The sequence below is a fragment of the Terrapene carolina genome, unplaced genomic scaffold, assembly GCF_002925995.2.
Source record: "Terrapene carolina triunguis isolate 2854851 unplaced genomic scaffold, T_m_triunguis-2.0 Scaffold142, whole genome shotgun sequence".
In the NCBI taxonomy this organism is placed as follows: Eukaryota; Metazoa; Chordata; order Testudines; family Emydidae; genus Terrapene; species Terrapene triunguis.
Genome location: NW_020664493.1, coordinates 2,694,894 through 2,717,256, shown reverse-complemented (window position 1 = coordinate 2,717,256; position 22,363 = coordinate 2,694,894). Strand labels below are relative to the sequence as shown.

The 22,363-nt window shown below is 41.2% G+C and overlaps 1 protein-coding gene across 1 annotated transcript in view; it reads right to left on the bottom strand.

The window, feature by feature from the left end:
* Positions 1 to 267: 267 nt before the first annotated feature.
* The window catches only part of LOC112104762 (dehydrogenase/reductase SDR family member 12), a 38,931-nt gene continuing 16,835 nt past the window's right edge, over positions 268 to 22,363 (bottom strand). Inside the window, exons 3-9 of the mRNA XM_024197283.3 lie at positions 21,018 to 21,110; positions 18,239 to 18,320; positions 7,105 to 7,166; positions 6,171 to 6,275; positions 5,275 to 5,365; positions 3,967 to 4,104; positions 268 to 932 (exon numbers count right to left, since the gene is read on the bottom strand). Coding sequence (XP_024053051.3) covers positions 817 to 932; positions 3,967 to 4,104; positions 5,275 to 5,365; positions 6,171 to 6,275; positions 7,105 to 7,166; positions 18,239 to 18,320; positions 21,018 to 21,110 — 687 coding nt within the window. The 3' untranslated portion in view covers positions 268 to 816. The remainder of the gene's footprint in view (positions 933 to 3,966; positions 4,105 to 5,274; positions 5,366 to 6,170; positions 6,276 to 7,104; positions 7,167 to 18,238; positions 18,321 to 21,017; positions 21,111 to 22,363) is intronic.

Below are 22,363 nucleotides of genomic sequence, written 5' to 3'. Positions count from 1 at the left end.
GAACAGGCCTTATGAAAGGAAAGACACTCCAAACTGAGTGTTGTCTACAGCCCCATAAGCAGACTACCCCCTGCCCCCATGGTTCTTAGCTCTAAAATACAGCATATATAGATAGAAGGAAAGGTACTGGTTTAGCCTCCAAAGAAAAGTAGTTTGCTATAAATAAAAGATCAGTTAGAAAATCAGACTGAAAAGGACTATAATAGCCTTTCCAAACAGCAGTCTAGCACTTCTGGTCTTGGAAAAAGCACTTTATTTTTCCACCTACAGCACAGTCCTCTACTGGTATAAAGCAGTGGTTGAGTTGTGAGTGCAAGGGGAGAATACTGACACTAGCAAAACCTAAATAGTAGAGGTAAAGTCTAACCAAGCACTAACTAACTGATTGTAGCCACACAGGTTTATGGGGCAGTCACTAATTAGTAATGGTACTAGGCTAGAACCTGTTTGTTAAAGGCACATATGAGCAACCCAATGCTGAAATACCTCTCTCTGCTGTTTCCTTTACATACTTGAAGCAAGGTGCATGTACTCCCATGTATGACATGACAGAGGTAGGACTTCAGGGGAGCAAAATCTGAATTCATATTCAACTGCTCAATAGCTTATGCTATCTTATAAAAGCCTGCAGTAACAGTATACATTACAACTTGTTATAAAAGGTGAACTGTGATTCTGCTTAAGTATATTAGTTGTAGCAAACTTGTTCTCTTCCCCTCATATTTGTAACAGGTGTAATACAGTTCTGCTAGTATTCTAATTCAAAGCTTCATTTCTGTTCAATTGGGTGGTGATAAATGTCTACAGACGACATCATCAAGTGGGTTTAAATTTCTGGGAAAGCTCTTCCAAAGTTTCTATTAGCTTCTCTTCCTCCTCTGGTGAAGAATATGTTCTGGCCAGGAGCAAGTGGGTAGAAACAGGTTGCCGGTCTGGAGGGGGAGAGAGGAAAAAAAAAAAAAAAAGTAGTAAATCTTTCACCTCTCCCAGCACAAAGTGGGTCTCAGACCAGAACCACCAATGCATTTTACCTATGCACAAAATGATCTTGAGGCCAAAAGGTTAATCTGGCCTTGTGGATTTCTGCAACATTTAAATACTGTACTTTAAAAAAAATATTACTTCATTTACCAAAACAGAATGCACTTACACTAATTTCATTTTGAATTAGGTACCCAAAAGGCCTGTCCTTGTGAGACTGATTTTATAGAGAAGATGTAGACTCTTTTTGTAGCCAGACATTAGAAAAAGGAAGGCCCTGTCCACATAGGAATTAGCCCTCATTTTAGTCATTAGTGTAGCTGTACCAGTGCAGTGATTTGCTTTGCTGGAGTTTACCCAGTTTCAAGCAGCAAAACAAACTGTAGCTTTCCTTGTTTTCAGGATGTGGGTTTGCACTGGTGCAGCTATTCCATGGGATGGAATTGGGCTAATTTTATCCTTAAAATACAGAGCTTAGCATTAGCACTATGGAATTAGCTTGTTAAGCACTCAGCCTTTTATCAAGAGAATAAACTGGTTCTCAGTCAAAATGCTTAGCCAAACTTGCACAATAAGACATTCCTTGTCTGGTTACATGAACCTGAGCCTCCTGGTTCAGTCTACCACACAGCTCCACCAATAGAGCACCATAACACAAGGGATAGTACTAAATTTCCATTCCTGATTAACTAATTACATACCACCCACAGAGAAGCTCTGTCTTTGCCTTAACACAATGACTGTGGTCACAGAACTTAGTAATGACTTTATCTTTTTAAAAAGCAACTTCAGATCACTACTGTGCATTGGAGGAGTATTTCTCCTTCAGCAGTATTGCTAGAATATGTTTAGTGAAGTGGCCAGTTGAGCTGCAGAAAGCTAGTTTATCTTCACCATAGCTATAGCAGCCATGCAGTAAGCAGGAAGCTGTGGAGAGCTACAGGATTGTCATCCATCCTTGCACAAGAGTTCAGTTTCAAACAGTGTTCTGAGCTCTAGTGGAAGATTTCCATGGAAGCACAGGGGCCTGCCTCATATCCTCAGAGGAGAATTTCCAGAAAGGTGAATTGTCAGTGTCTTGTGAAGTTAGCATAACAACTCAGTGTACATACAGCATTACACCTGTTCACCCTAGGCTGTGCACAGGAAGCCAAACAATAAGAGGCGCACTCACTCTTCCTTATGGTGCAGCAATCAATACTACTGCGGGGGGAAGAAAAATGTTTGCGAGAATTAGCCTACATGGATACCTGGGAACTGCTGTACTCTACCAGGCCAAAGCTATGGAGGAAACGGCTTCCTGCCTGCCTGTGCACTGTCCTGTGAAGTCTCAGCAGAGGGGAAGGAATTATTTGAGCATAGGACAGCCTACTCCCAGCCCCCTTCCCTTCCTCAGCAAAAAAGCTGACTGGGGTTTGCACTAAGTATCGAAACTGAACAGAATAAGGAAGGTGAAAGAGAAGCAGGAGGGGAATGGAAGCAGAACAGCTGCATATTCATCCAGTTTGGGGGTATTTTATTGTGAGTTGGCAAATAGCTCTCAGGGAACTAAGACAGCAAGGGATGACAATGCACTATTCAGAGTCAAGAGGGGAAGCAGGGGGGCTGTGCCTGACCCCAAGGGATGATGGCACAGAAAGCATTTTAAAAACAAGTGATTTTCCCAGAGTTGTCAAAAAGAACTGAGCCACTGAGTCCCAGGGTTCCCCAACGGACAAAATGGGGAACACAGTGTTACTGGGGGCCAACCCAAGAATCTTCACGCCCCTCTCCAAAGCTGCGGCCTTGCCAAGTGCAATGCTCACAGGAAAACACAGCTCTGGTCAACCTTGAGGATTACAGTCCTCCTGCCTGTTTGCTGAGGCTGTAGGGCAAGCTGGGCCAGGCCGAGGTGATGACAACGAGGTAGCAGGAAGCGTGGTTGGAGCAGACAGTAGAAATAAGAGGGAGGAAGAGAGATTAAGGATGAAGAAGAGGCACTACCCCTGCTCTACAATGAGGCAGAACACGTGTGTGTTCCATTTTGTGCATGCACCACAGACAAATGATTCCATCTGAAAAGAAATTCCAGTCAGGTTTATGGGCAGCTGATTCAAGCCTGTAGTTTACTGCTCTTGGGGGGTGGGGGACAGTAAAAATCTCTTCTACTTTTTAATTAAAAGCTGGACTAAGGGTGGGTCTGGTACCTGTGGAGAGGAGGGATCCAAACTTCCCAGATGCCCCAGACTGAGCGAACAGGTTGAAAGCAGGCCTTCGTCACACCCAGAAAGGGGTGGGGGGGGGAAGGGGGCTTTCTATGAAAAGGGGCCCCCACCTCTGGCCTGTCTCCCACATCATAGATCTCCACTGCCCTGAGAGCAGAGGTGTCACAAAATCACTCCCACTTGAGCACTTACTGTGAGAGTGGCAGAATGGGAACGTTCAAAGCCCTTTCCCACCTTCCTCTCTCCCTGACCCCCCGTTCACCAACCCAGCTGCACTTAGATTTCATCTCAGAGTCTGCATTGTTCACACTAACAATCCTGACTGCAAGTCCTCACCACAGAGCTGCAGAAAGAACGAGTATGCACTGGCACCTGGGCACTGTTAATGGGAACAGGAGAAAGAGGGGAGACAAGTGCCCTCAAAATGAATGCAACTCCTCTGTACTCTGTACAGAAGGCAAGAGTCCATCGGACATCGCTGCGGGCTCACTTTGCCACGTCTCTGCCTAGTCATGTGCAGAGCCAACTTCAACCCAGATGTTTTATCCAATTAATGCCAGCTGGTCGAAAGGGCAGGACCAGCAAAATACTGTCAGTTTGACTAGTTCTGTTAGTTATGCAACGCTGTGCTTGGCCTTTGGAGTCACACATTATAAACAATTGCAGGAACTATTTTAACCCTCAACATATAACCGCTCTGGCCCTTTGGTAAAGTCATTGTACAATCAGTGCAGTAATAGCACTCCTCCTTCAGGTTCAGTCTATGAAACTGCCACCTTACCTTGGAAGAACAGGCCACTTGTTTGCTTAGCTGCTGCAGGTGAGACTGCCAGCCACACTACTGTATCGGCTCCCTGAGCCTCTGTGCGCAGTTTGTTCTTCATCTTTTCATAGAATTCTGGCATCGCTGATCTCACCGCTACAGTGAAGAATAACGAAAGGGTGTTGAGTCAATCAAGGCTTTTTGCTAAAGAGTTTTTTAAACGTTAAAATGGTAATAGTGTGAAAAGCAGTGACCTTTTAAAATCAGGGAAAGGAGACACTATTGTCCCATGGATGGCAGAGTTACTATCGTGGTGGGATGTTAGGTTGCCAAAAGATGAACCAGACATTTCTCATTGTTTGGACTAAAGGGTACGGAGACAGTCAAAAGGCTGAGAGAATGAGAATCAAAAAGAGGTGCCCCCCAGTTCTGTTGTTTGATCCTGTTCAAAGTTGACTGGATGCAGAACATGAGAAAACAAATGGTGGAAATATCTGGGGATTTAGTTCTTATTTTCATTGATTTTATGACTATGACTGCTAGAAATAATGAGATAGACTTTAATCAATGTAGTCTTTTGAGTTATTTTATAAGCACATGGCAAAAAAAGCAGACATGGAAAATAGTATTCCCTAAGCTACAAACACTGCATTTAAACTGCTTAAGTGTGAAGTAAAACGTTGGGCAAGGAAAGATGAAGCCTATATTTTCAATCGGCAGGAAACTGCAGGAGGGTGTGGAGAGTCACATGATCAGTGGGTGTTGGGAGAGCTCCCTATGTGGCAGGCCAGCCCCTAGATTTGTAAAGGGATATTTTGAAGCCTATTAAGAAATTGCATTCTACAGAGTGTAAAAGTAAAGGAAGGTGACTAGACAGTGTCCTTTGATCTAGGGTGGAAATCCTTCACCATGTATCCATCTCCTTAACAAGGCAGAATAAGCTGAAGTCCACTGGGAAGTTGAACTACAGGGGTGGTGTGGGTGAGTAATACAAGATACTGAAGTGCACAGTTGGAACTGCTGGTTTCCAAGCTCAAAGCAGAAAGGGAGAGTGACATCACTGGGGGGCCCAGATACTGAAGCAAGAGTGTCGGGTGGGGGGAATTGCAGGAGCAGGTCAGACTAGAGTGCAGACCTGCATCCCCAGCTCCATCTGATCTCAGACTCCCTGTAAAACAGGACAGCAGAGGGTTCTAAAACAGCCACTTTCCAGGAATTTAAACTGAAGAGATCGGTGGACCTGTTATACAAATTTACAGTAATGTCATATTATGATTCAATTTTAGACTAAGACTGGAAGGCGTAAGTGCCTTTAGCAGACTGTACCTGGTGTATCTGCCCAGCCAGGATGCATGGCAGAGAAATGGATGTTTTTGTGCACTTTAGCCCATTGTTCTGTCAAGACTACTTGCTGTCTCTAGGATACAACAAAAAGATGCCATACTGGAAAAGAACAATGATCCATTTAATCTGTTATCCTGTCTCCCAGTAGCCAATCCCAAATGCTTCCAATACACCCATAGTGCACTGTAATTACCAGGTTGCAGACAATATAGAAAATACCTGTACCACTCATATACTGGGAAAAGCAGCAATCCATTAGATAATGTTAGAGAGACAAGATGGGCGAGGTCATACCTTTTATCAGACCAAATTTTGTTGGTGAAAGAGACAAGCTTTTGAGCTACATAGAGCTCTTCAAGATAATGTTGTCAGAAACCACTGCAGAGTGGTAAAGGCAACCTACGTACGCAACAATAGGTATTAACCCCTGTTTGTTTGTTATTAAAGCTTTTTGCTAATGTAAGTTCAGGAAGCTTTCATTCACCAACTCCATTTTCTGCAGGCTAAATATAGGAGTAGAAATGGAATGAGAAAAAGACACTAATCCAGGCTAATTTTCTGCTCAACCCCTTCTGTAAAATGTTTGGGGTTGGGTGAAACTAAACACTCATATTGCTCTCACAAAGTGCAAGAATCACCCACTCCTCAAGCTTCTCTGTAATCTTTACTGTAATATGCAACATTAATTTCAGTTTCAGCAGGAAATGAACTGTACTGATAAGGAATGTTGCATGCTGCACTATATCTAGTTTAGATGCAGTGAAAAGAGCAATCCCATGTCAATAGCCATCCGATTTGCAGCCTATTTTAAAGGAAGCTGTATCACACTGTCAGTCTGATCCAAGTTATAGGGTTTACTTTCAAATCCACATACCTACCTTGTTTTGGGCATAGACCATAGTACCATCAAATGTTATGTTTTCAGACTGCAAATCAGATACATCTAATTTCTGCACCAACATCCCTCCTGAAGAGACAATTATCTGTAATAAATTAAGTGAATGTAAAAAGCCAATCCCCCACGTTCATTAAGATTGTCTTAAGGCCCACTAATGAAGTTACACTGCATACAAGATTTTTCTGTTCTACTCTCTTTACACTGTGCCTGTAGAAGAGGACCATCACACCTGTACCACAAAGCGTACCTGGAGAGCTGACAAAGGAAAGGTCAAAAATGGAGCAGATCCTCATTCAAAATGCTCTTTGCCCCACTAGGGACCTGCTCATGCTTTTATCGCAATCGCTAATAAAGGGACAGAAGAGGGATAGACGTTTTAATTCACTGATCCAGGACCAGCACTGGGAAAAGCCAATCCATTTTTCTTATTTAGATACAGGCACATTAAAAGGCCTGATGTGCATTTCTAATCCTGGCAGGTTACAAGACAGCAAACCTTAAAATATAGGTGGCAGCTCATTAGAACATTTTTCAATTATTTTGTATAAATATTGAATGCTTCATAATAAAATGTCCCCTTTTGCACCAAAGTCTAGAAAGCAACTTTAATCCTACAGTCCTGTTATAGGTGTTTTACTGTGCTGCAGGAGATATGGTGTAGGGAAGCAATCTCTGAATAAGGTATTTTATCTATTTCACCGGCCACTGTAGCTCCTGTACAAAATAGCAAGATAGAATTCAGATTTTGAATGGACGACTACTATTTATTAGAGTCTAAGAGTGTGCGAGGCACGTGACAGAGGGGTAACTAGTACCGGGGCTGCAAACATGTACACAATCAGAGGAAAGAGACTGCCATAAAACAAAAAGTGTAGTAAAAACAACAGCTTAAAAAAGGAGCATTATAAACTCACAACTCTGGGATCATCTTCTTTTTCCAACAAAGGCAGTAGAGCAGTTGTGAGAATGTATGTACCTAAAAGAAAGGAAAAAACAAAAACATTTCACCAAAAACAAGTTCCTCCACATTACTGACTAATATGTAAAAACCCTCCATTTCTTGGCCATTTGGTATAAAGACTCAAGAGTCTCAGTGCTTCTCTGAATTGACAAATTATTAATAATAATGTATTGCGTATTCATCATTAGACATATTCAGAGTACAAAGATTTTTAAAAGTATTTTATATACACTATTAGACTGCTAACTACAATCTAGTCATAATTCTAAAGACAATACGGTTTACTAGGGAAAAAACATGCCAGAGACAACTCACAACTGTGGCAGACAGACATTTCTACTTTCTCCCCTAAAATAATTTAAATACCCAAATTCCAATTACTGCAATTGAGTATTATGCAGAAAACGGCCTGCTCATTTACAATGAGGGGGCGGGGGGTGTCACTGCTTGTTGAGGTTGCCTGACATTTCCCATAATAAAATCCCACTTTTAGTTGCTGATAAGTTTGCCAAATTTTAACTGTTTGAAATTTACAATCTTAAGTGCCTGCCTCAGGCTGGGATGTTTTTTCTTTGTTTTCCCCCCCTGAAGACAGTTCAGATGTTTCCAAGAAAAAAAAAAAAGTAGGGAAAAACATGTTTTGCCAAGTTTAAATTCTGGAGCTTTAATTTGAGAGGTACTAGTGCCCTAATGCTTCAAAGCAGGAACTTCAAATTTGGCAGTGAGTGGCCCGTGAGTTGAGGATTTGCCTTTTGCCATCTCTGTGAAAATCTACCCAAATTTGGAGATGTTACATGCTTTCATGGGGGGGGGGGAAGGGGGGGCGGAAGGAGAGAGAAAGGGTTAGGAATCACAGCTTGCAAATGGTCAGACGAGACTAGCCAGACCACAGCTAAAATCTCCAATATTCCATCCTCAGTGGGCAACATGAGGGGGGGAGGGATAGCTCAGTGGTTTGAGCATTGGCCTGCTAAACCCAGGGTTGTGAGTTCAATCCTTGAGGGGGACATTTAGGAAACTGGGGTAAAAGTCTGTCTGGGGATTTGTCCTGCTTTGAGCAGCGGGTTGGACTAGATGACCTCCTGAGGTCCCTTCCAACCCTGAGATTCTATGAGCAGGTCTTTCCCTGCAGCTCTGGGCTGCTGCAGGCCATGTCAGAAACAGGGACCTAAACTGAGAGTAGTGAGCCTGTCTCTCCTGTGCTCTCAACGCTCCACATGGTTGACGCCCAGACAGTGAAGAGGAAGCTGCCTGATTCCAATGCAGAGAGAGGAAAGGCAAGAGAATTAAATTGGGACCAGGAACCTAGGCCAGAGGAAACCAGGACTGGGAGTTTTGGCGAAGGAAGGGGAAGACAGACTAGCTGGGCAAGAGGAATGGATGAAAATCATGGCAACTGGGACCAAGAGCAGCCCACGCCATTTTGCTGGCCAGAGCAGTAACCTTTTTGGCATCCCCTGCCAAGCAAGTAAGCCAAAAAAAGTGGCTGGCCAATCCAAGTGGAGCAAAGACAAACAGAGTGAAGCAAAAATATGAATATAGAAAACAACCCAGCATCACACCATTTCAGTGGCCTCTGGAAGTTGGTACCCAGGGCGACCACCCTGCTCGCTTGGCCCTAGAACCACCCCTGACTGGGACTGTAGAGATGAGGACACTGGGAGAAGGAGCAAAGGGCAGGGAAGAGGCAGGAGTGGGACAGGAACCAGTTGGAGGAGACCAGGCAGAAGAGTCTGTGCTACAGCAGCGCTTTAACCTAGCTGTGTAGTCGCGGCACCAGTGCTGGGAGAGAACTCCCAGCACTCTAAAAAAAAAAAAAAAAAAAAAAAAAGACACCACCCCTACAAGGGGAGTGGCTCCCAGCACTTGGAGCATGGCTCCCAGTGCTAGTGCACTGTCTACACGGCACTTCACAGTGCTGAAACTTGCATCGCTCAGGGGGGTGTTTCACACCCCATGAGCAAAAAAGTTTCAGCGCTGTAAAGTGCCCGTATAGACAAGGCCTAACCCTGGTTCTTCAGTTCTATGAAAATAAACAATTTTCACATAAATTAGTGAGGCCACATTTTTCACTATTTATATAGACTAACATGTTTCTTTGCAAATCAGAATGATCAACACTTTTGTGGATGGAAGGTTGCAATACAGCACATTGATCAACATGTTACAGAATTTTAAAGTATTACATTCCGGTGCCACAGGGCTCTCTGTTGCTTTTTACAGATCCAGACTAACACGGCTACCCCTCTGATACATTCCACTTGAGCAATCTGCTCAGTACCCTTGTCCATCCATAACAGATCTAACTTTTCCTATACTCATTTGGACCCTCATGAATAATTAGAACACGCAAAATAAAATCAAACTAAGTGAATGCACACTGAATGAGTCAGCAGAGTCTGTCTTGAGCAAAAAGTATAAGCAGAAGCTGTGGTCAGTAAGGAAGAATGTCAGTAACAAAAGAGAATTTAAGTCTCACTGCTGGGGCTGGAAGACTGAAAAATAACAGCAAAGCAAGATATCTTGTCATTGGTTGTTCCCAATGAGTTAAGCAGAGCTCTAATACAACCCACAATCCTGGTTTAAACTTTCATTTTGATAGGGACTCAAATTTAGATAAACTGACTTCATTTCCAAAATCCTGAGGTGCAACACCTGCCAACACTTAACTTAGTTGTCTCCAGGATTAACTTGCATTTTACAGATGGTACGTTTTTGTTTACAAGTTCTGAAGAAGTGCGAAGACGAAGAGGAATGTTGTTCATCTTTCAAGGCCTTCAGTCCAGCAAGTGTTCTTTTAGCCTTGTGAGAGAAACAAATCCTGAAGGCTAGAGACTGATTTTGACAAAGGGCTGGCTCATCACACAAGTTTTAATAATAAAACAACTCAACCCCTAATTTATCTTCCTCCAGTTTAAGAGGAGAATTTAATATGAGAATTAAGCAAACAAAGCACAAAAAAGGTAGAGATCATAGTCCGCAAAAACAGAAATTGAGTTGTTGTTCCCTTGTGCATTTGCTTTGAGGTAAGGTGTGAAAATAAAGTTTTTGCTCCAGGTGTCATTAGGCAGACGCTGATACATAAACACACTGATGGGAATGGTCAGGCCTCAAAAGACTCAGATCTTCAGCCATTGCTATGTTATCCCATGACTGATGCCCCAAGCCTAATTATCTGGATACCAATTACTCTGCACTTTAACATAGAAGTATGGTGGATAATATTAACTCCAGCTGGCACAGACTGCTTTGTTAAGAGAAGTAACTCACCCCCGAATAATTAAAACAAGGAATAAAGTTTATTTGGTGCATCTTCTAGTTGAAGTCTCCACTATTTTAAACCCACACACTTTTAATAAAAAATTCTTATACAGTTTGACAGTTATGTACAAACAACAGGCCAAGCTAGTCTACAAAATTCAGCTAAAATCAAATAGGGTTTTGTTACACGATCGCATGCTATAGGGCAAATATTTTACAATTGTGGACAGACTACAGCCTACATTGACAGCAATATAGAGGTAGAATTTCCACTGAGTGATGGGGGGCGGGGGGTGAAGAGTGAATAAATGGGAATAAAAGTTATGCTGCCTTGCAAAATACACCTCTACCCCGATATAACGCTGTCCTTGGGAGCCAAAAAATCTTACCGCGTTATAGGTGAAACCGCGTTATATCGACCTTGCTTTGATCTGCTGGAGCACGCAGCCCCACCTCCCCGGAGCGCTGCTTTACCGCGTTATATCTGAATTCGTGTTATATCGGGTTGCGTTATATCGGGATAGAGCTGTAGTATTATGAATCGCATAACAGTAGTGAAAAGAAATGAGGGAAAAACATCCCCCCCCCCTTAAATATTTTGTACATTACTTTCTCCACAGAGAAATAACTGCTAGAATTTTAGTTTGGTGGAATAGAATTTAGAAAGATTGATCAAGATTTCCACCATTAAGGAAAAGCAAGGTGAAATTTCTGAAACTTAACTGAGTTGATTGTGCACTTTCATAATTAATATTATGTCTATTATGTTTTCTTTAAAAAAAATGCAAATACCCAAATATACAAATAACTCACAACAGACTTCTGCATACAGGCACAAGGGAAATATACACAAACCAAACAACTTGGTAAATACATAAAGTATAAACACTAAGAACTATAGGAATGAATCATATCCATTTAGAGAAATGAGTAAAAATACTGAACAAACCAAAAATGATTAAGAAAAAGCACAAAACATAGGTTTTTAAGTGAAATGTAGATGAACAGAAAGTGCAATGTGAAATTACTATCACTGAATACTGCATATCTAATGCCCTATCTTAGAGGAGGTCCTATATAAAGTAGAAGAGATCCACCAGATGGTTATCCACATTATGTCCCTTGCTCTTTTCATTCATTCAGAAGGAAGGCAGTGATTCAGTGACAAAAGAGGATTCTTTTTAAAAGAGCTAGAGCTCTTAATTCTGTGGGAGTATTTTGGAATGTGTGTCCACATCTAACTCAAGAAACTATAGTTTCAAGGAAGGCAGTAAGGAGAAATGAATTGCATTAGAAACAGGTTACATACTTCTGTCCAAAAGGGAGATGTATTTATTTTTTAATCATAGTGCCACAAGAGAGGCCAGAGTCTATTAAGATCTCTTCAGGCTCTTATTAGGTAGTAAGTGACATAGCGTGAAGATTGTTAGCAAATGCTAGGCCAGTCATCTTCAGACAGGGTGAGAAAAATCCTACATCAAACTGGACTCTGCTGAAGTGGAAGCTGTCTAAAGAAAATTAAGCCAGCCACAGCACTGTCCCACAAAATGAGGTTTGTCACAGCAGTAGCTGGTCATGCCTTCTGGAGTTAAAATGGAGTTGTCAACATATTGATACAGATTTCTTTTTCAAAAGAAACATAGGGGTCTGGATATTTCTTTGGGCAAAATCCACTAGTTTTATTTCTGTAAACTGAGCTCACACAATAATCAATGGTGCATAATATAGTCTTGTTACATCCTTTTCAATAAGTAGACCGATAAGCACAGCTCATTGTTTGGAAACCATTTAGCAGTGGCTCACATGAGAAGCTAGATAATATAGGTTAAAGTTCAGTGAGTTACACACTGCCATTCCAGAGTAGTTGGTATGTCAGTAAGAACACAATATATTTTACTTTTTTTAAAAACACATACACATTTATTTTAAACACAAAAAATATGACCACACATTCCCTAGTGGTATGTTCCATAATTGCCCCAATTACTCAGAGATCCTCTCATCGTTTTATGTAATTTGACATCATGCTCTAATTACCATCTCTCTCATTTTGGTAATTCCACACAGTTAAACACACAGCAGTAAAACTAGGTCACAATGCTCAGTGTTTTGTGATCACATTGTGAGACCCTCAGTGTTAGAGTTCTAAAATTATGATTTCTTATGGAATCAAGAAATATCAATAGCCTAGATTTTGTTGGTTTAAAAATCTCAATTTTAATTTTTAAATCAAATTATTTTTCAGGTCACCTGTTGTGAAATAGAAGCTGAAGGTAGTCTGATGAAACAACAGTATTGCTGAAATGCAGTTTGTAAATTCTTGCAGAAATTTTCAGTCACTACAGATCGCACTAGTTCTTACAGCAATACATTAGTGGGAAAGCTACTCCCAAGCAGTGTCTTAGACGACTATGTTGTATTAGGACACTAATGCTTTCTACACAAGGCTACAAAAATATATCCTGAGCTAGACTGAGGATCTAATCAAAATGTGCATCAGCCCAAGTGCCAATGTCCTGAAAACAGATTTCAAGAATGCCTTCAAGTCAACATTATAATATGCTACTGGTTAAAACAACCAGTTTTTACATACTTAAAACTTGAAGATCACCAGGATAGAATATGCAACACTGTACATGAGAATATTCTTTCCTACCTGCTGTACTACATTTGTATAGAATGACCCAAAAATCTTAGGTTTCAAAATGGATTTATAAAGTAAATTAGGGCTTCTGCAAGAGGAAAAGTGTAAAGCTGCTGCCTGTTTATAACATTAAATTAATTGATGATGCAATCGTTGCAGACCAAAATGTCCTGGGAGCATGCTGGAATAGTTTTCTTTGGATGTTCTACTTGGCAATTAGAGTTAAGTTGTTGGTGAAGTTTTTAATCCTCGAACATTCAGACAATGGCAGGTAGCCAACACCACACTCAGTGGAGTTTTCCCCATTTGCCCATGCTTTGCAGCATATTGGCAACAGTGTTATTTCAACTGTGGGGGGAAAAAGTGGGAACAAAAATAATCTTGTTTGCTTATACAGGTTTCAATGGGTCATTCATCTGGTAAATTCATTGTTAAAAAAAATAAATGGCTTGCTTTTGCCACAGCCAAGTATTTTTAAATTAAGTATACTGAAGATTTTCCTTGAACTGTTTATCTTTTTGAGGCCTCTTGTTTATACAGTCCCCTATGAGGAGACAGCCACAGGCCAGCTCTCTCAAGCAGGAAATCAGAATTCCAGATTTTAGTACACTGTTCTTTAAGGGCCCAATCTGACAGCCCAGCACAAGAAAGTGGAGTGAAAAGACAACGTGGAACGTGTGCGAAAGACAAGACACCGGTCGCCACTTCCTTTATACCACAAAGCTATGCTTAGTAAGGGCTCTCTCTGCCCTGATATGTAGGGAGGTGATACAGCCAGTGGATTTGCAGGTATCTGGATTATTAACAACACTAATACAAGACTTCATCTGTAGATCTCAAAGCACTTTACAAAAGCAGGCAAGTATTTCCATTTTACCAATGTGGAAATGGAGGCACAAAGAGAGGAAGTGACTTGCCCAATGTCACCCAGCAGACCAATGACAGATCTGGGATCTCCCGAGTCCAAATAGTCTAGCGCCCTATCCACTAGACAGCACTGACTCCCATGATTCACTAGCCAGACCCATACCGGGGAGAAAGGGGTTTGCAAACTGCGACGGAGGCTAGAGTAGTTACCGTTGAAGAGCTGTGCTGCATTCTAGGGCCTGAGAGGAAGATCCTTCCCCATGCCCTACCCATTATTTTGACTGAATACACCCCATGCCCTACCCATTATTTTGACTGAACACTGGGAAGAGGATGTGGCTTGAACTATTAAATTAAAAAGAAAAAAAAGATTGTGAAGCAAGAGGGTTTAGGTTCAGTTGGAGTGAGGAATGGAGACGTACTGTATTCTATGATCATCTCCTCTCAGCTCCCAGTGTGTTTTAGTGCTCCCTCTGCCAGTAAGTACCAATAAAAATGAATAGATGTACTATTTTCTGACATTGGAGTGAAGAGATGTGACATGTAAAAATGAAGAAAGAACTTCTCTTGTTCCAGTACTTTACAGGCCTTGTTTCAACTGTGAAAGATTATCTTTAATGCACCCACAAGCAAACAGTACTGAGTCCTCTATCCATCTGCCTCCACTGACAGCTTTTATACAGATGGATTGAACACTGTCAGCTGGGATAATCATCTTGCAGTGGCTGGCTTCAAAAAAGCAAATGCTGACTAGAAAGCCGAGATGTCACATCTGAAGAAATCACTGCAGCAGCTCCTTGACAAAAATGGCCACACCAACCTCTAGGATGAGATTTAAGCTCAACCACATCTGAGACAAAGGACAAAAGCAACAAGAGTTCTCCGTGTACATATGCTGCTACACAAGAAACCATTTTGAACTGCCCCCTACCATCTACACAATCTCAGCAAATCAACGTGACTTGTTAATTGCTGCATTCAGTTTAACACTCATATGTAAGTACTGTTTCTATACTACAGTATTAATTCTACATAGCTGCACAGCAGTCACTACAGATTGATCATTCTCCAATTCTTCTACTTCAATTAAGTTCCAGTAAACAGAGCACTAACTCTTTGTGGTCTAGCTGGTAACAAGGGGCGAGGTATTAAGAGCAATACCAGCTATACAACTACAATGAACCACACAGTATTTACTTCTACTGTGATAGTGCCCACAGTTCCACTGTACTAGATGAACGTAGAGGAAGTCATGGTCCCTGCCCACAAGCTTACAATCAACGATTTTAGCTTAGAAACTTTTTTTAAAAAGCCATCAAGACACAAAACCCAATTGTGTGCATGTGTGCACTCTGTCCACCGACACACCCTATTTCCCTTTGCCCTGCCAGCTTTCACTCATGTAGAAAAGTAGGGCCAATTCTAGAAACTCGTATTCACATGATCAGTCCTTACTTAGGAACAGTCACAATGAAATGTGAATTCAGGCCCCTCAGTCAAAAGGTCTTTGCAGCAAGGATCACGTCGTGTTTGTTCATGAAACTGCCATGAACATTTATAGAAATAAAGAGCTACAGGACTACCCTATTTTCCTCAACAGAAAAGGTTTAACATTAACAATACAAATCTGGAAAAGTCTGGCAAGCCAATCACAAGCTGGATTATGTAATAGACAGGCATGATACTACACTGCAAAGACAGACTTCAAACATCCCAGTATCCAGCATAAAACAGTTTGCTTTTCTATTTTTTTTTATTAAACACTAGAAAGTTCTTACTTGGACTACCACTGCACAAAAACTATAGATAAATACAATTTGGGGACTTCTCTATTCTCCTCAGGATCACTTTCAGTGACTCAGAGCTCTTTACTAAGGAATAGTAATTCTTTAGCTTCACACACCTGCTGTGCCTTAACATTTTCTAACAAAGTACAGCACATGAACTGAATTAGAATTAAAGTCTTACTTCTTAAAAACAACTTGGTGAGAAGAAAAAAAAAAAATCTTCCGATGAGGAACGGAGAGAGAAAAGGAATATAGTGCAGAACCTTTTCTTTCTACCGTAGCCAATATTTTTATTTTTTATATATACTGTATATATAAATATAAATAAATATGCATGCCCTTAGAGGCCCTGTTTTCAATTAGAAATAAAAATTTTTTTAGTATCCTTTATGCAATACGTCCAGGACTCTAAAAAAATAAGAGAAGGGGAAATGTCTCTAACCTGGATTTAAAGACTTCACAACGTTTTAGACCCCAAGGCAGACAATGCCACAACTGATGTACATGTTATCTAGATATCAGATCTGGCACACTGACTCGGCTCTAAAATGTTGCAAAGTGTTTAAATCCTGTCATGTCCCAAAGTCTTGCACAATTACATAGGTATTACCAGTAGACCGCTTCATTAGACCTGACCTAAGAGGGACAGATGAGATAAGGCAGAAGCAGGTCACTAAGGGAAGATAGATGAGATGCCTTGCAAGTAAGGCAAGGTTTTAAACACTACTAATTCCTAAAAGAATGGATGCATGGTTCCAATTTCCACAAAATACAGGCAATTCAGAGTTACAGTTCCCTCAGACACCATAATTCACAGCCTCTTGGACATATGTACAGTTGTATTCTGCACTGTAAATGTTAACTAGAATCTGTGCTGTATGGTTGACTTATAGTTTGCAGTTTACCCTACTTGTGTGTGATACAAATCTATACTAGCTGATGCACTAATGTGTTTTATGGCAATTAGTTTGCGGTTTAAAAAAATGAAAAGTAACTTCACATTCAAACAGCTGTGTTTGCTTCAGTGTGCTTGTACCTGGAGCCACTACATCCTAGTGAATTACTGAACTGTTTGAAAAAGTGCAAGGGGTTTAAACTAGTTTCACTGAAAGACAATTTCTTCAGAAAGGTCAGAGGTGCTTTTATTCTTTATTATAGAGTAGATCCAGGGCAAATCTGAAGCAGAAATAACAAAACCTGCTTTGAGTTTTAAGCACAAACAGTATGGAAAGTGTAGCTGAAGAAAAATGCATTCCCTCCATCAGCTCCAATATTTTTGAAAAATGTTAACCAAATGAATGTAATCAGACTTACAAAACCAAAAATCTCATTGACATGCCAGTCAAGTATGAGACATTGCTGCCCAAATGTTGATTTTCAAAAACGTAAGCAGGAGCCAGAGAAACAGAGCAGCAACAGTGCTAAGAGTAAGGCCCAGCCAGGGCTCGCTACCTCCAACCCCTTAAATCCAGAACCGAGCGGGTGACCCTATCTGGGTGGCCCAGAACTTACCCAACTCCATTCCCTACCGACGGGGGTTTGGAGGGTGGGACACAGAACTCCTGGCAGAGTCAACCACCAGGGATGCTTATTATTCATTATTTGTATGATTGTAGCACCTAGGAGCCCTAATCAGGGACCAGGATCCTGTAGTGCTAGGTTCTGTACAAACAGAGTAACAAATATGGTCCCTGCCAGCTGCCACTAAAGCACTTACTATCCAACGCTTCCTTTTGCGGGAGTAATTTTTGCAGCCCTCTGAACATCAGTGATGACGACTTTCTTCATTTAAAATCTGGACATTTCCCTCTGATGATTGCCTGCTTGCTCAGACCTCTTCTGCCCCTCACCCTCAGTGCCCCCTCTCTTCCACCTCGCCCCACTCTTTGTCCGCCCTCCTACGTCCCCCCCCACCAATTCACCATAATGTATTAATGGCCTTTGCCAAGCATTACCCAGTCCCTCTGCCTGTGTGTTGCATCCCTTCTCTCCAACCTTTACCTATTTTTATGTGTGTGGATTTTTTGTACTGCTCTGTATCATTGAGGCCCTGATGTCAACTGGAGCTTTTTGGTGCTACCACAATACCAATGTGTCATCTTTATAATAAAAAAACCACACTTGAATGTTGTAAGAACCATCTGAACCCCAAGACAGCTGTTAGAGCAGCTTGCAGATCCTGCAAAAAAAAGGCACTACACAGACTATCATTAGCAGAGCCAATTGGAAAATTTTCCACTAAAATTTCAAAATGGTTTATCTAGCTTTAATTGCTACATGCTATTCTCAGAGCAATGAACAAACAATGGGATCAATATGAGAATATCTTGCATATGGAAGAAACCTGAGAAGTACAAGCCTTCTGTAAAAGTTATATATTTTTTGCAATACAAGTCTAATCCTCCTACTCTCTCAATGCAAGAAGAAAACATATCCTGCAAAACTACATGAGACTATACCTTTCTATAAACAAAAAAAAAGATGCATGGGAGTACCCTAGACTCTTATCTAAAGACTGCTGTACTCACCCAAGGTATTTGTAGCAAAGTTCTTTTCAAGTCCATCCTCTGTTAGTTCTCTCTTGTTTACCATGCAGCCTGCATTGTTGATCTGCAAGACACAGCTCAGTATTAAAAAAAAAGCCACATACACACAATCACACACTTGTTTCAATGCACCGGGGTGTGCAAATTGCAACTCCAGCTATCATAATCCGCCACTTACAGTGAAGCTGCTGTGTGAAAACCATCTTCACAAGGAAGTGTAATACATTTCATTGAAATCAGGCTGATAAAATTAACTGAACAAACAAGATTATAAGTGCCATCAGACATCATGGTGCCTTACTAGTGTGCGCGCAAAAGGGCCAAAAACTATGAAGTAATGTGTGATTCACAGAGCATAACTATTACAATAAAAAAGCATGTATGGTAGTTTATCAGTTTCATCTTAAAGATCCAAATGACTCCACATCATCACAGCTATGCATTTATATATTTGAAGTTTGATTTTTCTTACCAGTGAAAAGTCATTAACATTTTGCCACGTTTTGGTTAAAAACTAACAAGTGGTGTGCAGGTAATGTGTGTTTTCTCAGTGACTCCCCCCGTACTGGCTTATCTCACCTTCTGTCTCAAGTTCAAGCTTCTCATCCTCCCCACCAAGGCCCCAGAGAAAACTGCCCCTACCTTCTTCTCTGCTCATTTCCTGCTACTCCCCCAACCTGCCCTTCCCAAATACTCCATTTGTGATTCTCACACTCTATTGGCACCAGCAATTGTTCTAGGTGCTTGAACAGTAAGACACAGCCCCTGTCCCAAAGGGCTGTATTCCAGAAGACACTAGTAATGAAGGTTATAGAATCATAGAACTGGAAGGGACCTCGAGAGGTCATCTAGTCCACTCCCTTGCAAACAAAGCAGAATTAAGTATTATCTAGACCATCCCTAACAGGTGTTTGTCTAACCTGATCTTAAAAATCTCCAATAATGTAGATTCCACAACCTCCCTAGGCAATTTATTCTAGTGCTTAACCACCCTGACAGTTAGGAAGTGTTTCCTAATGTCCAACCTAAACTGCCCTTGCTGCAATTTAAGCCCATTGCTTGTCGTCCCATCCTCAGAGGTTAAGAGCAACAATTTTTCTCCCTCCTCCTTGTAACAACCTTTTATGTACTTGAAAATGTATGTCCTCTCAGTCTTCTCTTTTCCAGAACAAACAAACCTAATTTTTTTTCAATCTTCCTTCATAGGTCATGTTTTCTAGACCCTTAATCATTTTTTTTGCTCTTCTCTGGACTTTCTCCAACTTGTCCACATCTTTCCTGATATGTGGTGCCCAGAACTGGACACAATACTCCAGTTGAGGCCTAGAGCGGAAGAATTCTTCTCATGTCTTGCTTAAAACATTCCTGCTAATACATCCCAGAATGATGTTCACTTCTTTTGCAACAGCGTTACAATGTTGACTCATTTAGCTTGTGATCCACTATGACCCACAGATCCCTTTCCGCAGTACTCCTCCTTAGGCAGTCAATCCCATTTTGTATGTGTGCAACTGATTATTCCTTCCTAAGTGGAGTACTTTGCATTTGTCCTTATGGAATTTCATCCTATTAACTTCAGACCATTTCTCCCGTTTGTCCAGATCATTTTGAATTATAATCCTATCCTCCAAAGCACTTGCAACCACTCTCAGCTTGGTATTGTCCACAAACTTCATAAATGTACTCTCTAGGCTGTTATCTAAATCACTGATGAAGATAGTGAACAGAACTGGACCCAGAACTGATCCCTGCGGAGCCCCACTTGTAATGGTCTTCCAGCATGACTGAACCACTGATAATTACTCTGGGAACAGTTTTCCAACCAGTTATGCACCCACCTTATAGTAGCTCCATCTAGGTAGTATTTCCCTAGTGTGTTTATGAGAAGGTCATGTGAGATAGCATCAAAAGCTTTACTAAAGTCAAGATATAAACATGAACAGAAATGGATAGGAAGGACAAGGATGACAAGATATCACAGTCACTCAGCAGACATGTACACATCTTGATGCGTCTGTGTGTCTTATTCTTTAATCTTTTTGCTTTCTTCCATGCCACCCCTTATTGCTTACATCCTCCTTCTCTTTGGGCCAAACTCAGAAGTAAGGATAAGGAGGAGCAAGAGAAAGAGCTAACAAGAGGGCATGAAAAGGTTTCAAGTTAGAGGCACTACTCACTTACCTCTATACTCTGCCCTCGCCTTCCACACAAACACACACCACCTTCCAGGTAAGTTGCACTAACTTAGGCCCTGATTCTGCAACTGCATCCATTTGGATAGATCCATGCACCCATGCAAAGGTCTACTGAAGTCAAAAGGGCTCTGTGCCGGGATCCATCTATATGGACGTTGGTGCAAAACTAGGGCTTTAGACATCATCTCTGCCTTTGGTCTCCTCTGGGCCAACCAATCATCAGACAGGAGAATGGGAGTAGAATAATAAGGGAATTCGCCAGGCTGTTTCAGTGGAGTGAAAGAGGAAGCAAGAGGAAATGAGAGCCAAGAGGCATGCGGAAGCAAAGCTGTGCAGGGCCTTGAAGGCTGCAACAAGGAGCTTTGATAGATTTCTCTTGTGTTCTGTATCAAAGTTATGTATATGAAAAGGGGCTGGACAAGATCAGAGAAGTGGACTAGGTGGATTATTTTTGCAGCAGGATTATACAGAAATTAAGCCTGCAGAATTAGAGAGGTTAGACTATTGAATGGAGAGGTACAGATGAGAGACTCCAAAAGAGGTACAATTTAAACTTGCAAACTTACCAAGACATTTAACTTATGTTCAGTCTTGAATTTTTCAGCGAACTCCCAAATTCCCTTGGGATTAGACATATCCAGAATGTGCAAAAAGATATTCTAAAACAAAAAAGGAATTACATTACAACCAATATGGAAAAGTCAATTTCCTCTAACATGCATAAATGAAACTCCATTATGCTATGTGAAACACAAATTTACAAACATAGTATTGGCAAGGAATTTGCATATTAACTAATCTAAGTAAATTTAACACACATTACTTTTGATATGCTAAGGAGAAAATATTTCAGAAGTTAGGGTGTGGTGGTATAGAGAGACTTTACTTTCATCAAAAGTTTTCCCTCCATGTGCCCCCATGTTTCTCCCCAAATATAACATGAAACTGCCTTGTATGGTTGCTTTGTTCTTCCATGAGAGGAGAATTTATGGATTTGTAGTCTCCAAAAATAGAAATGTAATCATTAGGTATCTTTACAGAAGAGCATTACTCACCTGTAATTATGCTTCTCTGAAAATATCATTTGATTGGATTACTACTCACCCACCGTCTTCTCAGAGTTGGGAAAGATAGTAACAGTTTCAGAAACTACATATTTTCTCACCGCCTTTTCCTACTGTAACCAATAGGGTACCCTATCTTAAATAAATGCTCTTTGGCCATTTATTTGGGAGTAATCTGCTTTTCTTCTAGTCAGCAACTGGAATGTAACATTGTAAAGGGGGCACAACATGGGGCTGACCTGCTTGTGTCTCAAAAGTCCAAAAATTTTTGAGGACTAGGAAAGTTCCAGTTTGTCTCACAGCAGGGGAGCTGAGACCAAAGAGCAGGAACCCAAGCAGTACGAAATCGTTAGAAATAGTAAGTCAGATGTTTGATTCTAATCTAAATTAAGGACTCTTAGTGGATTTGAAACACTCTGGTCAAGAGCCACATCACTTTCTAACATGAATGGAGCTCTCAGCAAAAGATAGGAAGATGCTGATGGCACCACTGAAGAGGGGCCACTGCTGAACAATTGGTGGTGCAACATTAAGAGCAGTCACAAGGGTGAGTTGAACAATGATACAAACAGGTGTGAAGAAGAACTGTCAGGGAAAGGGCGGGGAGGCAGGGGTGGAACACCATAGGTACAGGAGATGGAAAAAATCTGCAAATGCATGACAAGAGACCAGGATCAACTTTGTGGGGGGTTGGGAAGGTAATGGTCTGAATGTCTACAGCAGCAATGTGCATGTGCTTTATGCACATTCACTGTAAAAAGCCTTGCATGGTGTCAAGTATCAGGGGGTAGCCGTGTTAGTCTGTATCTACAAAAACAACAAGGAGTCTGGTGGCACCTTAAAGACTA